The sequence below is a fragment of the Emydura macquarii genome, unplaced genomic scaffold (assembly GCF_026122565.2).
Source record: "Emydura macquarii macquarii isolate MOO-44397 ecotype Brisbane River unplaced genomic scaffold, CSIRO-AGI_Emac_v2 contig_2636, whole genome shotgun sequence".
Lineage (NCBI taxonomy): Eukaryota > Metazoa > Chordata > Testudines > Chelidae > Emydura > Emydura macquarii.
In genome coordinates this window covers 10,460,768-10,478,682 of record NW_027132773.1, presented here as the reverse complement: position 1 = coordinate 10,478,682, position 17,915 = coordinate 10,460,768, and the positions used below count along the sequence as shown (strand labels likewise).

The 17,915-nt window shown below is 39.6% G+C and overlaps 1 protein-coding gene across 1 annotated transcript in view; it reads left to right on the top strand.

The window, feature by feature from the left end:
* The window catches only part of ARID2 (AT-rich interaction domain 2), a 149,889-nt gene that overhangs the window by 90,128 nt on the left and 41,846 nt on the right, over positions 1-17,915 (top strand). The window contains exons 11-15 of the mRNA XM_067564162.1: positions 306-470; positions 5,913-5,988; positions 9,581-9,715; positions 10,438-10,637; positions 11,052-13,930. Of these exons, the coding sequence (XP_067420263.1) occupies positions 306-470; positions 5,913-5,988; positions 9,581-9,715; positions 10,438-10,637; positions 11,052-13,930 (3,455 nt within the window). The remainder of the gene's footprint in view (positions 1-305; positions 471-5,912; positions 5,989-9,580; positions 9,716-10,437; positions 10,638-11,051; positions 13,931-17,915) is intronic.

The window sequence follows — 17,915 nt, the reverse complement described above, 5'->3', positions numbered from 1 at the left end:
TTTTCAGAATTTAGAGTGTGCGTACGTTTGTATATTACATGCATATTGCTGCAGTATATTTACATAACTGAATTTTTGTTTTCTCAAAGAATTAATAAAGATAGAGACCAAGGCAGGTCAGGATTTTGAATTATATATTGGCTTTATATGACATGAAAAATATAATGTAGAACTCCACAGAAATATGTGAGGGTTTGTTTTTCTTTCAGCAAGTGTCAGTTTAACTCAAATTGGTGTGTTGAATACCAAACACTCATATTTATTTTGTTGTAATACCATTGTTGGTTTTGCATTTAATGTTTTAGATACATTAGTATGTCTGGTTTCTATGGACATCCAGATGTTTGGATCTGATGCACTTACTGCAGTAAAACTCATTGAACATCAAAGCTCCAACCATCAAGTATCTGAAATCAGGCCACAGGCGGTAGAGCATGTTTCCTCACAGGCCCATGCAACAGCTGTCCCAGGTTAGTACTGTTGCAGGAGAACATCTTTTGTATTTCTGTAGAACAGTCTCTATAGCATATGTGACTGTCCATCTGTCTTTCTATCTATAGCTTTATAATCACGTGCATGCGTATGTGTGTAGCTATATAGCTGTGCATAATTTAATGATTTACTTGTGCTTCAGTACATCAAATCAGATGTGCATATTTTTAGTATTGTTGCTAGCAACATGGATGTTAAGTTAATCTTTGTTTTATTTTTCTAATTGAATAAATATTTGGAACAATATTGATCATTACATGAAAGCATTGTGAAGTAACATGGAAAGATTCTGAACATTTTTCAAAGCTGTAAATCTTGAAAATATAAACAAAGAAAATGTTACAGATTTTTATTTAAAATTAACCTGTTTGTTTGCATGTCAACAAAATATCTACGACTCACAGAGGGTAGCAAGTCCATTTTGCATTATATTCTGTGTGAATAGTAAGTAGGTGGCAGTGTGTACAATGTGTTCACATTTAGTGTTAGGGCCAAATTCTAGGACAATGGGCTAGAAGAGCTAATAGAATCAAAGAAATGAAGACAAAAAATGTCTTATGACTGCGTCGAAGCCACTAAACATTTCATTTGCGATGTTAGCCAAATTTTAACTGCACATAAACCTTAAAGGAAAGTTTATTCTTTGTTGATGTCATTAGACCGTCATAATGTTGTATGTTGATATTGTTTTAGTTTTTGCAAATCTATTTTTGGGGTGAAATCCTGGCCCCACTGGAGTGAATGACTTCAGTAGGCCAGAATTGCACTCTAGATATTTGATATCTTCTCTCTCTCTTTCTCTCTCTCTCTTTCACACACACAAAGTTTGAACAAGAACTTTGCTTGTTAAATTCACATACAAAATTACATTCTGCTGATCTATGTCATTCCTCTTACAGCAATAGAGACTTGCTAGTATAGGAGAAAAATGTCTATTTCAATGCTTTTCACAAGTATACATTGTGTATCAAGAAAGTTATGGGCATTGTTGGATCGTGGCATTCACAGTTACTCATCCAATCCAAATATAAAAGTCGCTCTCATTAATTAAGCAATAGATAATACAATTAAGTGCACACTTGCTGGTCACAATCCTGCTGTCCTCACTCCCTTAACTTCAGTGAAAATAAAGCCTGTAGCATTTGTCTCAGACTGAACACCCAGAAGTCAGGTGCTTTCAGCCATCTGAAAAGTGTAGGTATTTGAAATAACTATATAACTTGATATACATTGCTGTTATTTAAATAACCCAAAGAGTCTAAACCTGAGACACATATTGGTTAGCTGCAACTCCATTCAAGTCAAGGTCAGACCCAAAGACCCTAATACTTCAGTTTTATTTCTGTGACTAAATATAAACTAAGTTTTCCCCTAGTTTTCTTTCCCTTTTCCTTTTGGACTTAATAGACTCTTTGTGGTTTGTTGGATTACCCACTCATCTAGAACCTTTATTAGTTAATCAGATTCTTCATCTCAAAACCATTTTTATAAAACATTGCATTTCACAGTGGCTTGACTCCAGAAAAGTCTGAGCCATGAAATCTTGACAAACTTTTTGCTAGCCAATTAAAGGCCCTGCTAATGTTAGAGAATTTTGCTTTGATATGACTACACTGATATAGTTACACAGGAGTAAACTCAATATGTAGATGTGCTGCACCTATGTAAAGCAAGTTACTGGAGTAAATTGTATTAGTGAATGCCCCACTTGATGTTAGTACAGCATATCTACATTAACTTTTAACCAAGTAAGTAGTGTAAGCATTCATGTACAACCTTATTTCTTAGTTACTGCCTTTTTTTTTTTTTTTTTTTTTATTAAATAGAACATGTTTGACTGTAATAGGGCTATGCTGAAATACTTGCATGATACTGAACCAGTTGGCCTATAGGTTTGGCTTGAAAGAGTTACATTAATGTCCAAAGCATTGAAGGATGAGAGACTTTTATCTCAGTATCAGTCACATTTTCATTCTTCAAAATATTAATTTCCCACTACAAACTAAAATCTTAGTATTTGTGTTACACACAAATATATCTTAAGGCTACATTAGTAGTTATTTTATATTTCATTCTGTAGTCCTCTTTTTTTCACGATTTGTAACTTTTTCAAAAGTTTGCCATTAGGTGAAAAATTTTCCAAGTTTGGTCTGCTCTTGAAGGTGTTTCTTCTTCGAGTGCTTGCCTATATCCCTTCCACGTTAGGTGTGTGCACATGCCACATGCACTGGTTCCGGAGAGTTTTCCCTCAGTGTTATCCATAGGGCCAGCTCAAATGCTCTCTGCAGTGGTGCGCGTACGTACCAGTATGTAGGGTGCTGCCGGTCCACTTCCCTCTCAGTTCCTTCTTACCACCTGTGACGGTGCTAGAATGTCCTTGTCTTGGCAAGCAACTCCCAGTGGTTTTCTTCTTCATCTTTAATATGTATAGTTTTATTGTTCAAATCGGTGTTCAGTTAACAGTTTTAGTAGTTTCTAGTAGTTATGGGGCTATTTGTTCCCTGTTTTCATGGGACAGCCAGGGGGACGGGGCATGCCCTGCTCCCCGAGCTTCAAGCCTTGTGCAGCCTGGAAAAAACAGATGCCCGTGAGCGATCCTCACCAGAGCTGTCTCAAGTGTCTGGGTGAGGTGCATATAAAAGACAATTGCAGGATCTGCAGGAATTTCAGGCCCCGCACAAAGAAGGACCGCGATATTAGATTGAGAGCGTTCCTAATGGAATTGGCACTCAGACTGATGTCCAACCCAGGCTGATCAGACTTGGCACCTAGTACATCGGCATTGACATGAAGTGCTCCCCCGGCACATATACTGGTACTGGGCTCATCCTGGCATCCTGGTGCCGAAGAAGAAGTGTAAGAAAAACCATGCCGACAGAGGGCTCTCCCCATTTAGACAGAGCAAGTTGGGAGCAGGTGACAAGCTGTGATCCACACCAGGCTGCTTGTCTCCCCTGGAAACTGGAATGGCTGTGGGCTCAATCCCTAGAGCTCCCAGCCCTCTTCGGAACCTCCACTGATGCCTGGTAGCGGCAGGAGACCCCGGTATCTGGCAATCCCGTCCACCCTGAGGCCTTCCAGGCAGTCTTGTCTTTTCCTTTCCCTCCTACACCCCCAGGACGACAGACCTGCGTGTGGGACACCATACCGGGCCAATCTGGTAAAAGCAGTTCAAGGGGCAAATCCATGATGGGGCCTCGCTTAGATCATTGGTGCCACTTTGCTGCTTACTGTCTTTGCAGCCCTCACCAAAGCCTTGTGGCTGGTCGCTGATGACCCTGCAGTCCCCAAGACGCAGTAGCCGTCAGAGTTCTAGGGGCTGCTTGCCAGTCCCGCAGCACTGATCACCTAATCAACGGCATGGAACATTGACGTCCCGGCACCAATCCCTGGACTCAAGATGGTACTCTAGGGATTGCTCATATTGGTTGCCACAGTATCAGCACCCTAGAGATTCCTGGCACCTGAGCACCGCACCCAAGCCCGTAGGCAGCCAGAGGTGAGAATGGCACCACCATGGTTCTCCGCCTCAGAGTCGGAGGCAGATGAAGCTCCCTCCCGTAGAGGCCTTGGTTGGTTCTCCACAATTGCAGGCTTCCCCCCTCTATTCCACTGGGTTCCTGGCCACCAACACAATGGACTGACCCGTGGCAATTTTGGAACCCATGGGGGTTTCCTGTGGTCCCAGGGTCCCAACACCAGTCCGCCTCGGGGACTTCAGTGTCACTCTGTGACCATATCACGGCTTCCCCTGGAATTGGACGAGAAGCCAAGTCAGGCAAAAGGGACACCAGTGTCCCTCCAGGAGAAAGAAATCCAAGTCACAAAGGAACATTTGCGAACTTCTCTACTACCAGCATTCTCATCCTCATCACCAGATGAGGCAGTGACAAGCCCTCCAACCACAGTTCCGCCAGGACGATTTTAGAGTCCACCAGGATCTCCTCAAATGGGTGGCTGCCAACCTGGGTTTGGAGGTGGAAGAGCTGAAGGACCTGATTGACTTCCTATTTGACATCCTGGCGGCAGCAGCCCCTTCTAGGGTGGCCCTCCCTGTCCATGAAGGGGTCATAAAATTGATGAAGGCCCTGTGGCAAAACCCTTACTCTCTGCCCCCAACATCTAAATGGACAGAGAAAAAGTACTGCGCACCAGCAAAGGCCTTTGAAGGAGTTACATCAGTGGGAGGAGCATTTGAATGTATACACCTCACCTATTTTGTCAACAAAAGCTGACTTTTATCGACAGAACTCTCTAGTGTAGACCAGCCCTAAGTATGTGCACTGTTTTGACTTTGCCTTCACTAGTGAAAAAACATTTCACACAAACAAAATTCACACACAATTTTTCCCCTGGGGAATGGAATGGAGAAAGAAACACATGCGACAGATGCTAGTCATGTCTTTTTATGTACCATTGGCACATGCTCAGATACCACTGTGATGAGGGTTGTATAAGAACCTGAATAGACTAGGACTGGGAATGAATGGGACTGATTAAGAAAGACTATATATGAGACTACAATATAGCGTCTTCCAGTGTTACTGATCCCACTTATGAACTGGAAAAATAGCTGCGACATCTCTTTGCCAACTCCAGTGGGGTTTTGGGCCATCGTTTGCTCTCTTTGGTATGTGGACCTGTTCAGAGTTGGTGCATGATCCCACTCTGCCCACTTCTCCCAATACAGCACTTAAATCGTGGATGATCCTGCATAGGCCCTCTGTGTCTGTGAGAATTTTACCCTGTATGCTTTGAGACCTACACAAAGGGCTTCTCTGAGGTTTCACCAGGATAGTTGACGTGATATAAACCCCTAGGGTAGACATTGTGGACCAGTGTCAAATGTGACTTGTGCCAGTGCAGCGCACCTCTATTTCAAACCAGGTGCGCTTATGCAAGTTGTGGTTTTATGCCAGTGCAGTACATTTAGACTAGTGGTTTCCACTAATATAGTTACACTAGTGGCTAAAAACCTTGCCAAAGACATGTTCTCACACACCTCATTACATCTTTGAAACAACTTGGCATGCATTTAAATAGAGTTGATTTATAGCAAATCTGATTATTCAGTAACAAATAAGCTATTTCTTTTTAAGGCATGGACATGGGGAGTTCTTTAACTGTACGTAGCCATACTTTATTTAAGTGTCTATGCATCTCTCTGTAGATGTAAGTAAGTAATTAATGCTAACATTTAATTTTATCAAAATGGACTTTTTGGGGAAGAGAAGGAGGAGAGAGATCTCACAAAAATATAAAACAAATTTCAAATCAAATTTGAAACCACTGAACTACAGAGGATCCTTTGTGTTGCCTGAGATGTTCAATTTTATACATATTGAATTATGTAAGTAATTCTCTTTAAGGGAAGAATCATCATTACATGTCAGCAAATGTATCTATTTTCTTCTCCACAGCATCAAGAGCAGCACAGCATGTTGCTCCACCACCAGGAATAGTAGAAATAGACAGTGAGAAATTTGCCTGCCAGTGGTAAGTATACAGTTCCTTTCAAATAGTTTCTTGAGGAAGAAGAAAAACAAAACAAAATGTTGGCCATTTGACATGATAGTTCAAACTATTTGTTTTCCCTTTCTTAGGATATAATTTAATTATTTAATTCAATTTCAGATATAATCTTGCTGTAAAACTGTACAGCAGCATTATCTAATTGAACAGTATTTTCATTTTGTGCTACTATAGCTATACAAGAAAGTGCTTCTCAAAATTTGAAGCTACATTCCTGGAAATCTCTCATTTCATCAGTGGGAGGCTCAAGCACACGAGGGAAGATGAGACCTTTTATCCTCCCAAAAATGTACTTGCTTTAATATTTTTACTAGTTATAATGTATTTTTGTGCATCCAATAGTCTAGAGAGCTGATACCCGACTCATAGCTCTCAAGTAGGGCTAGGGTGATTCCCCAAATTGGTGTTGACCTATACAGCTGTCTGCTCAAATTCCAAATATTTGGATTAATCAATTCCTGATTCTCTTACACTGATTCTCCCAACACCCCCCATTTCCCTCACAAAAATGATGTGGGGTAATACATTCACAAGATGTATCCAGTTATTGTATTGATTCAAATATTCATCTATGTACAAATATCTTTATTGTGAAGTGGGGAGCATTTTACAAGAAGCAGAGTGGTTCTACACTGAAAGTCTATCATTTCACTCATGCTTTAAGCAAAGAGTTTGATTGGACAGGAATAGTTCTGTTGCAGATCCTAGCTAGTCAATTGAGTTTCCTCCTGTGCTCCTACTTGTAGATGGACACTTATATTGTGCTCTGTGTGAGGTATCATTAATAAAAGTTATTGCTAGTTGATGCTAACATATAAAGAGATTCTGTGCTTAGATACTATAGTAATATAGTTACCATAGAAAACCGAAGATAGACGTTTTTAGCTATCCAGAAAATAGCAGCTAGTGTTTGAAATCTTCATAATTCAAAATGAGTGGAATCTTCGCGTTCATCCTCTCAAATGGCATGGAACTCTTCAGAAGCCCACTATATACAGCTATGAATTCCACAGGTCATATTTGTACTATACTCTGTGCCTGGGAATTAAACAGTAGAGCACTCCCACTGATATCTGAGGTGTGAGGTAATAATGCAGGGGACAATGAGGAATCAGACTGTCTCCCCCGCTTCCTATGCTGCCATTCTGCCAACCCCAGGAGAGGTAGAAAACGAGCCACTGAAATCCTTCTGGCCCCCAAAATGAAAAAGGAGTGATGCAGAATAGTCTCTCTTGCATTCAAGCAGGCAGGAATGGACAGTTAAATCAGAACCATAGTTGCCAACTCCTGTTCTGCAGCAGCCATGATGTGGGGAATAGGAAAAAAATATTTTGATGGAAGGAGTGGAAAAAGGCCACAGATTTATTGTTCCATGCTACAGTTGTGTAACACCATTGGATGACAAAATGTAATGAAACAAACCACACAACACAATGCCAGAATGACCTTTAGTGGGTTTTTTTTTTTTTTTTTTAATTCTGTGCTAGGTAACTAAGTGGTTCTCCAGCTCTCAGTGCTGGGTGCTCCATAGATATTTTTGTTTTTCTGAAATCTAAATGGAAATGAGCCAACATGAAATAAAATAACAGGTGGCCCTGTACAGAAGCCTAAAATATACTAACCATGCTGTTTTTTTCCAATGTTTTTCTTGGAGTTGAAGAATGGGAAATAGCCCGTTTCAGCTATGTTTGCATCAGTGCTAACATTGAGGGGGGTTTTAATCCCTGTAAAATCTCTTAGTAAGTTTTTGTCACTGTCTCTTACTGAGAGAAGTTTGGAAGAGAGTAAGTTGTAATAGTAAAATTTCTAAATTCTTCCATTTCTTGGGAAGGACATGCTAAAGAGGGCAATGTATTAAAACTAATATCCCTAGATATATTATAAGCAACTGGGCACGAATAAGGATTTCCTGCAAGAACAACAGAACAACTTCTCCAACATTCATTAGTCATAGTGATACCAATATATGTCATGGTAGGCTGACACTATTTTTAATGACAATCTGGTTAGAGAAGGCAGGGGTATGGATTTTTCATAATACCTAAGCATTCTTACATGTAATATGGATTCAGGTTTTGTAACTATAGTAAAAGTTTAATTAAACTACTATTTTTAAAAATGGCATCTTGTTTACTGGTGTTGTATTGGCTTTGGAAGAAGACAACACTAAATTATCTCATCTGTTTTATTTCTCTTAAAAACTTTCAGTTACATTCTGCTTTTAGATGGTCCTATACAATAGAGAACATGCTGTGATTTTTCAAATCCTGCAGCTAATATAGGTTGTGATGCTGACAGTTTAAAAAACATATTGATACTCTTTGATCCTATATGCCAGTGCAAATATTTTGGTATTATGTAGATAGTTGTTGCTGTCTCCATTTGCTGTCAGGAAGGAACTAAAATTTTCCTTTATTTTTGGAGGGCTATGTGTTTGTGGAGGTCCTTCAGGAACCACACATTCCTTCACTTCCTGGGAATTTATTGATTTTGCTTTGAGCATTAGCTAGAGCCGATTGTTCGATGACAACATGAAGCCTTCACCTTGCTTGCCTCCAGGAATGAATGTGCTGCCTCTGTAGCATTCCTAGTCCCTTGTGATCCTGGGAGCTCGGGGTTAAGGTTGATACTATATCTCTGATTTTCCTGTGTATTGCACTACATCTAGATTACCAGATCAGTCTGAAAACCTTATTTTGACTTGTCAGGTAAGCAAATTACTGATGGAAACCTTTGATAGAGAATGAGTACGCAGTCCTAAAGTATATCTGACTTTTGAGCTAAAGTTTAAAAGGCATAGTTTGAAGCTTTTTAATATATAATATATTTAACTGATAGACACAGTTGGTGGCGTGAGCAAATGATTAAGGATTATATGGCAGGGAAGAACTGAGCTGTTAATTTCTAGACATTATAATACGTGTGGTTTTTATATAAACTGATATTTTTTTAAAGGTGTTGAATTTTGTAGAGAAAATATAAAGTTACTCTGGGAACTTCACTGAAACACAATTCAATCTTAAATTTTCTGAGATGAGTTTTTAGTTTGTGAATATTTGTTACTAAGTCTTGCATATCATACATATAAATAATAATCTCAACAAGATGTTATGTGATCGATTTTTGCCATGTGTCTTTGTGCTTTTCCTTGTATTAATCCTGTACATTGAGGTTTACATCGTGAAAGATAAAATTACCATATTTCACCATGTATAAGACGCACCTTTTTTCGAAAAATTTGGGGTCTAAAAACTGGGTGCGTCTTATACAGTGGTACTTACCGGTGATGTACCATAATACATTTATTTTCAAATTTCGGGCCCCAAAATTAAGGTGCGTCTTATACATGGGAGCGTCTTATACATGGGGAAATACGATACATTGTATTGGATAGGTGTTTGATAGGGCAGGACATTAAAATGCCATTTTCAATCATCTAAATAAGCAATGTTGTTATTGATTGTCCAAAATCCTTTACATAGTGTTTCAGTCCATTAAAAAGTGATGTCTATTTTGCAGCATGTTTCATCATTTATTTTTCTTTCTCCATTTTTAGGTTGAATGCACATTTTGAGGTGAATTCAGATTGCTCAGTCTCTCGAGCAGAAATGTACTCTGAATACCTCTCAACCTGCAGTAAATTAGCTCGAGGTGGAATCCTAACATCAACTGGATTTTATAAATGTCTTCGGTAAGGTGAAAAGTCTATAGAAAAATAAACAGGATATTTTGGATGCCCAACAAAAATCTGCAACTTCAGACTTCTTTAGGGAAATACCTACTCTCAGATGAGTTTTAAAGACTACTCTGATCCACTAGCATTTGGAATTTTAAGTTTAAAAAAAAAAAACAACAAAACTTCCATAGTACAATGCAATTGATTTTGTTCTTTTTAAATACTTTGTTAGAGCTTGCTGTATGTGTTTGGCCATTTATTTCTTCCACTTCTGGCTTACAGTTTTAATTTCTCTTGTTCAAGATCTTAGAAATGCTAATCATGGTGAACCTCCCAGTCCATGGGAGGTTGCCTTCTAAAAAAGGCATTTGAGCATCTCACTCTCGTGAAAAAATACATAACAGGCTGCATCTCTGCAGAAACAGGCACAAAATATTAGCCATTGAAAAATACTCGTGTTTGAAAAATAGAATACAAACTTGCCATGTCCATTCCTTCTATTTTTGGCAGAGGTTGAATATGTAATGCTGATTGACTAACATGAGTACCCTACAACGTAGGTTTTGCATTTAGGTGCATAATGAAGTATTTGACTTCTTAGTTTTTGTTTATATGTTTTTCTTTGTCCTCTCTGCATACAGAACAGAGTTGATATGCTAAAAATGAAATGAAAGAAAAATAACTGTGAAAAGATTGGATTTTTGTTATGTATATAGCTGTATGTTTGTGTTTGGCAGAACTGTCTTTCCAAATCACACAGTGAAGAGAGTAGAGGATCCAAATAACAACGGGCAGGCACATATACATGTAGTAGGAGTTAAAAGGAGAGCTATACCACTTCCCATTCAGATGTACTATCAGCAACAACCGACTTCTGCTACCCCTGTCGTCCGGGTTGATTCTATTCCTGATGTATCTCTGTCTCCTTCACCAGCAGGTTCTTTAACTTTTTCATTATATTTTATATGGCAGCCATTTTTTGTTGCTTCTGAAATTACAGTAAAACAAAGTAAAATTCAATGAAAAGTAGTTTTGAGAAACTAGCTGTTTAATTTTTATGTTTAATGCTTTATAGTATTGGATGATAGTGTTGCAAAGCAGTATCTAGGTAGATACTAACCCTTTAATTTGTAAGTCACCAGACAAGCCACTCTTATGTCCACTACTAATTCAGACATTCTATCTCTGAGTTTAGAAACTGCTTCACTTGGCTCTAAGGATAAATTCAAATATGGGATCTTTGATTCTTTATATTTGTGTGTTTTGCTTTGAGGTGTGTGTGTGAGGGAGGAGGTTTGTTTTGTTTTGTTGCATTCAGAATTCTGATTTTTTGTTGTATTTGGGTCAACAGGAATCCCACATGGACCACAAAGTGTAGGAAACCATTTTCAGAGGACCCCTGTTAACAACCAGTCTCCAAATCTGACAGCAACACAGATGTCTTTTCCAATTCAAGGTGTTCATACTGTGGCACAGACTATTTCTAGAATTCCACAGAATCCTTTAGTTCACACACAGCAGCAACAAAATGCTACAGTGACTGTCATTCAGAATAAATCTCCAATTTCCTGTGAGGTAGTCAAGGCCACAGTAATACAGAGCTCTGTTTCCCAATCTGCAGTTCCTGTTACTATTGCTGTAGGTGGAGCAGCACAAGCTTCTAATCAAAATCACAGCAATGCAGGACCACAATCATCTGTTACTGTTGTCAGTTCTCAGACATTGCTTCACCACCAACCTGTAATTCAACAACAATCTCCACTACATGCAGTGGTACCAGGACAGATACCTTCGGGCACTCCTGTTACGGTAATTCAACAAGCTGTACCTCAGGGTCATATATTTGGCAGAGTACAGAACCTACCAGCATGCACTTCAGCAGTTTCACAGGGTCAACAGTTAATCACCACATCGTCACAACCTTTGCAAACTTCATCTCAGCAGTCCTCTGCTGGTAACCAGCAACAAGACACAGTCCTCATAGCACCCCAGCAGTATGTCACGACCTCTGCATCCAATATTGTTTCTGCCACTACAGTACAGAATTTCCAAGTTGCAGCTGGGCAGGTGGTTACTATTGCAGGTGTCCAAAATCCACAAACTTCTAGGGTAGGGTTTCAGAATATTGCGCCAAAGCCTCTACCTTCTCAGCAAGTCCCTCCTACAGTGGTACAACAATCCATGCAGCAGCAGCAGCAGCAGCCACCATCCCAACAAAGTGTAGTGATTGTAAGCCAGCCAGCTCAGCAAGGTCAAACATATGCACCAGCCATTCACCAAATTGTGCTTACTAATCCAGGTTCTCTTCCAGCTGGTCAAACTGTCCAGTTGACTGGGCAACCAAACATAACGCCATCTTCCTCACCGTCCCCTGGACCAGTTACAAATAACCAGGTTCCTACAGTAATGTCATCTCCATCTACTACTCCTCAGTCACAAGGACCCCCTCCTACTGTCAGTCAGATGCTTTCCGTGAAGAGGCAGCAACAGCAGCATCATTCACCAGCGCCATCACAGCAACAGGTACAAGTACAAGTCCAGCAACAACAACCGGTACAAATGCAAGTTCAGCCACAGCAAGCTAATGCAGGAGTTGGACAGACTTCCTCTGGTGAATCTAGTCTGATAAAACAGCTGCTTCTTCCAAAACGAGGCCCTTCAACTCCTGGTGGTAAACTTATACTCCCAGCTCCACAGATTCCTCCACCTAACAATGCAAGAGCTCCTAGCCCTCAGGTGGTTTATCAGGTGGCCAATAACCAAGCACCAAGTTTTGGAGTTCAAGGACAGTCTCCAGCTCAGCAGCTATTAGTTGGACAGCAAAATGTTCAGCTGGTCCAGAGTGCAATCCAGCCTCAAGGGGCAGTACAGACAGTACCCATTTCTAATCTACAAATATTGCCAGGCCAGCTGATCTCAAATAGCCCAGCAACCATTTTCCAAGGGACTTCTGGCAACCAGGTTACCATAACAGTTGTGCCAAATACTAGTTTTGCAACTGCAACTGTGAGTCAGGGAAATACAACTCAGATCATTGCTCCAGCTGGAATCTCAATGAGTGGAACACAGACAGGAGTTGGGCTTCAGGTGCAAACACTTCCAGCTACTCAAGCGTCTCCAGCTGGACAATCACCATGTGCTGCTGCTGCTGCTCCCCCATTCAAAGGTGATAAAATAATTTGCCAAAAGGAGGAAGAAGCAAAGGAAGCGACAGGTTTACATGTTCATGAACGTAAAATTGAAGTTATGGAGAATCCATCTTGCCGAAGAGGAGCTGCAAACACCAGTAATGGGGATGCAAAGGAAAATGAAATGCAGGTGGGAAGTCTTTTAAATGGGAGAAAGTATAATGACTCCAGTCTACCTCCTTCTAACTCAGGGAAAACTCAAAATGAGGCCAATCAGTGCTCACAAGTCAGTAATGGGCCATCATTAGAATTGGGTGAGAATGGAGCTCCTGGAAAGCAGAACTTTGAACAAATGGACACGCAGGAAATTAAAAGTGATTTGAAGAAGCCCCTAGTTAATGGAATCTGTGATTTTGATAAAGGAGATGGTTCTCATTTAAGCAAAAACATTCCAAATCACAAAACTTCCAATCATGTAGGAAATGGTGAGATCTCTCCAGTGGAACAACAAGGGAATTCAGATGCCACGCAGCAAGAGACTGCCAAAGGTGATCAAGGGGAAAGGATTTCTAATGGGCCTGTATTAACTTTGAGTAGTTCACCTCTTGTAAGCGGTACACAGGAGGCTGCAAAACTGTTACCCCAGCAACATAGTGGTACCAACACTGATTTACCTAATGGACCTCTAGCTTCAAGTTTGAATTCAGATGTGCCTCAGCAACGCCCAAGTGTAGTTGTCTCACCACAATCTACAGCCTCTGTTATACAGGGGCATCAAATCATAGCAGTTCCACACTCAGGACCTAAAGTGTCCCAGTCTACCCTGTCATCTGAAGTTCGGTCTACAAATGGCACAGCAGAATGCAAAACTGTAAAGAGGCCAGCAGAGGATAATGATAGGGAAACTGTTCCAGGAATTCCAAATAAAGTAGGAGTTAGAATTGTTACAATCAGTGACCCCAACAATGCTGGTTGCAGTGCAACAATGGTTGCTGTGCCAGCTGGAGCGGATCCAAGCACTGTAGCTAAAGTAGCAATAGAAAGTGCTGTTCAGCAAAAGCAGCATCATCCAACAACCTATATACAAAGCATGGTGACACAGGTAGGTTAAGTGCACTTTTTGTGTTTATTTTACTAAATAAGATTTGTAAAAGAAACAAATGCGTCAAAATGTAAATTTGCTATTTAAAATCTTCATAAAATTGTTTCTGTGCTCCTATGTACTAAAGCTGATCTGATATTTTTCATTCTGTTTTTGATGCCAGTTATATTAGTATAGTTTAAATTTATTGAAAAGGATTATAGTCTAACAGGTTGCAACTGAATTATACATCAAGGGAAAACCCCGTGTGTTTACTGTTCCGTTATTTAATTGCTTTATTATTTTGAAGGTTAAGAAAAGTCCCTTCTATTTTAGAATCTTAAAATTATTTGTTTTATCATTTCTTGCTCTCAAGGTTGTCCATATCTTGCCTCCTCACTTAGAATAGGTGTCCTATTAGGTGGTAGTCTCTACTTTCTTTGTAATATTTTATATATTGTTCTCATACTTTTTGTTTATCGCTCATATGAGTATATTTCTGAGGGGTGAATTTCAAATGATTTTTTGGTGTATAGCTATTATAAAATTTCTCATTTGATTTTACTTCTACCACTGTCTTCTATCTTATTGAAGCAAATTGAAGTTTTTGGGTTTGGAGATCTGTAAAGGATAATAAGTGTTTCAGTTAAAGCAGTGGTTCCCAACTCGTGGCTCACGGGCCAAAAGTGGCCTGCAGGGTCTTTCAGAGTGGCCCGCGGCACCTCTCCCACTGGCTGCAGAAGGGAGCCACTGCCTAAGTACCCAGGCAGAGCGCGTTGCCAGTGCAAGCTCCTTGCTGCAGCCAAGGGGACAGGAGATCAGTGCTCCCCTCACCTTGGCTGTAGCAGGCAGCACAGCAAAGCTCTTTGCCTGGGTGCCTAGGTGCTAGGTCCCTGCTGGAGCCAGAAGAAGGGGAGCACTGATCTCCTATCCCCCTGGCTGCAGAAGGGATCTACTGCTTAGGGATCCAGGGGAGTGCATGGTTTCTCTGCTTCAGCCATCAGGACGGGAGATCCTCTTTACTGAACTCCTTCCCTCTGACTGCAGTGGGGGCAAGGGGGCTGCTGGCAGACGCTGGTGGCCCTTCATAGTTGTAAAAATTATATTTGTGGCCCTTGAACCAAAAAGGTTGAGAACCACCGAGTTAAAATTTAGTCCAGTCAGTAGAAGATAGTGTTTGCCCATTGGTCAAAAAGGATGCTGTTTGTTTCCATTTTAGGCCCTGATCCTGCAATCCTATCTGATGGATTCTGCACAGGCATAAGAGTCTGTTGCATGGATCAGATTGGAGGATAAGGGCCCTAATTTCTTTTTGAGATTAAACTTTATTTACATTTATAAGTGCAAGCTTCCTCACACTTCAGCACCAGTATAGGTTGTAGTGTGTGTCCGTTCTTAATATGACATTTAGCACCTACAGTCCTATTGTAAACAGGAGTATTTCAGTTTGTACATCTCAGTACCATTTTTCAGGAAAATTCCTGATCATGTTCAAAATTCTTTCATTCTCTAGAGTTATTTTAGCACAGCATATGGTCAGAAATTTCATGTAAAGAGAATTAATTTTAAGAAACTGTTACATATTCTGAGTTAGAGCAAAAGAGATATCAACTGGATTCAGGGTGGTAGGAGGAAGACAGGTTGTGGAGAGAGAGGGGAAAAAAAGCAGAGAAATCTTAGTGTGTATTAGTGTTCTTAGCACTGAGTTAAGAAACTTTTATTACTTGATACGCATTCTTTTTTAGTGTTCAATAGATGTAGACTTATGGACAAAAACAGAGCTATAACTAGAATCCATTTAGGAGTTGATGCCTGCTTATTCATGGTCGTCCTGGACTGTCATCAAGTTAAATTTCTACTGAAATCTTTCATCTGATGCCTTTCCTTGATTCAGTGTTATAAGAAATCAGGACTAATAATAAAGCCTTAACTCTTTACCTGAAGAGATTTCTTTTGTCTAATGTTGAATAATTTTCTTTTAAATGTGAGAATACATGCTACTTTGTGAAAATGTATTTTGCAAATCTAAATGAAAGTCGCAATATATATAAAGATGTATATTGTTCTGATTGACACATCATCTTTGATTTGAATAAAAGTTGTTTTACAACAAAAGAAAATTGCCAATGTACAGCATAAGGGTTCATCAGATTTTGGTAAGTATAGTATGTGGGGGTGGTTTTTGGTATTGTACTGTTTGGGTTTTTTTGAGCAACCAGACTAAAGAGCCTACTCACTGAAGAGCCATGTGGAAAATGGTAGAAGTGTCTTATCAAAGATTGAACTAATTGTTTTTAACTAAAATAATTGACTGTGGATATTTATTTCCTAGACACATAGCTGATCTGAATTAGAAAATGTTTCTCAGAACCATTAACAGATAGTCATTCTTTCAAATTGTTGAGGAAGAGAATGAGAGACAAATATATGATTTTTTCCCCTTCGAAATATGTCTGTGGTTCTGCCATATTACTGCCTATAGACTTAAAAAATCCAGCTTTGCGTGAGGAAGTTTTTATTCTTGTGCCTCATTCTCATTATTCCCTACTGCATTTCTCCACCTTTCTACACCATCATGCTGCCAACTGCCTTTGTCAGCTCAGAGAAGGGAGCACTCAAAACTTCCACTGAGGCTTCTATTAGTTAGTTTGATCAATAAACACAAAAACTCAGAAGAAGATTTGCTTCTTCTCAACCACTGTCCGTCTATAGCCTGTCCTTAGCTTCTTGAAAGTTGTAGAGTTGTGAGAAAAGAGGAGTGGGCTTATTGAGCTTTGTCTTCATGATCAGTCTTATTTGTTATTAGCTAGGCTGCTTAGCCAGCGTACTTTGGCTCAAGCATCTTGAAATATTTTATTAACAAATCTCAAATTCAGGTTTGAGAGTATGTACACGACTTTACTTACGGATCTAAATTATCAGGTTTCAGAGCAGTCTTGTGTGGTGATGGAGACCAAAGGCAAAGTATGGGAGTGTTTTAATACCTAAATATGTATGCTTCTGGTTATCATGCAGTTGTTACTGTTTGAGTGTGGTCCCAAGTAAAACTAAGCATCGTTAAAGAGTTGGCTGTTTCAAACAATGTGCTTGAATACCAAACTGTCCAAAACAAGATAGCAATATATTTAGGTGAAATTTCATATCTTTGATTCAATCCTGAGAATACTGAGGAGCGTTTCATTTACTTAAGGAATTGAAATATTGTATAATGTGTTTAATCCCAGTAAATTTAAGCAAAACATGTAATAACTGAAACAAGATCTCTGCTGAGAACACCGCTGCTGGGAGCTCTGTTAAATTTTCACTAAACTGTTGATGGCACTCTTCTATCTCAGGCTCACAATTCAGTTTTTTATAGTAGATTTAACTTTTATCCATTCCATTATTTTCAAAATATTGTGGCTAAATTTTCAAATCTGTGTGTCTCAAATTAAGCTCCTAAATCCATCTTTAAGCACCTAATTATTATGGACTGTTTTTTTTTTTTTTTTATAGGTGCTGAGCACTTGCAACTCCATTAAAGTTAACTTATTTTTATTTAGACTTTTAGAAGTTCTCAGCATTAGCCTAACTCTACTCTTGTGAGCCAGTGAGAGTTTTATTAGTGACTTCAGTGGGAGTAGAGTTAGGCCAATGCCTGAACACCTTTGAAAATTCCATCCTAAATATGCATTTAGCAGCTTAATGTTCAACGACACCCTGGTTTGAAAATTTTAACCTATGATCTTTAGTCATGTATCAAGCACAGCCTGGCCATTTGGAACCTTTTCCCTGATTGTGTTGGGATATTATTAATGTTAATCAATATTATATTTATTAATATGTTCTGTTTGTATTGCAGTAGTGTCAATGAGGGCATAGTCACAGATTAGAGCCTCATTGTGCAAGGCGCTGTACAAACACCTGATATAAACAACTCCAGTTTTCTTCCCGACCTTTCACACTCTCCTATTCCGTACCCAACTGTTCTCTGCTTCTGTGTTTTCATGACCAGTTCTCAATGCTA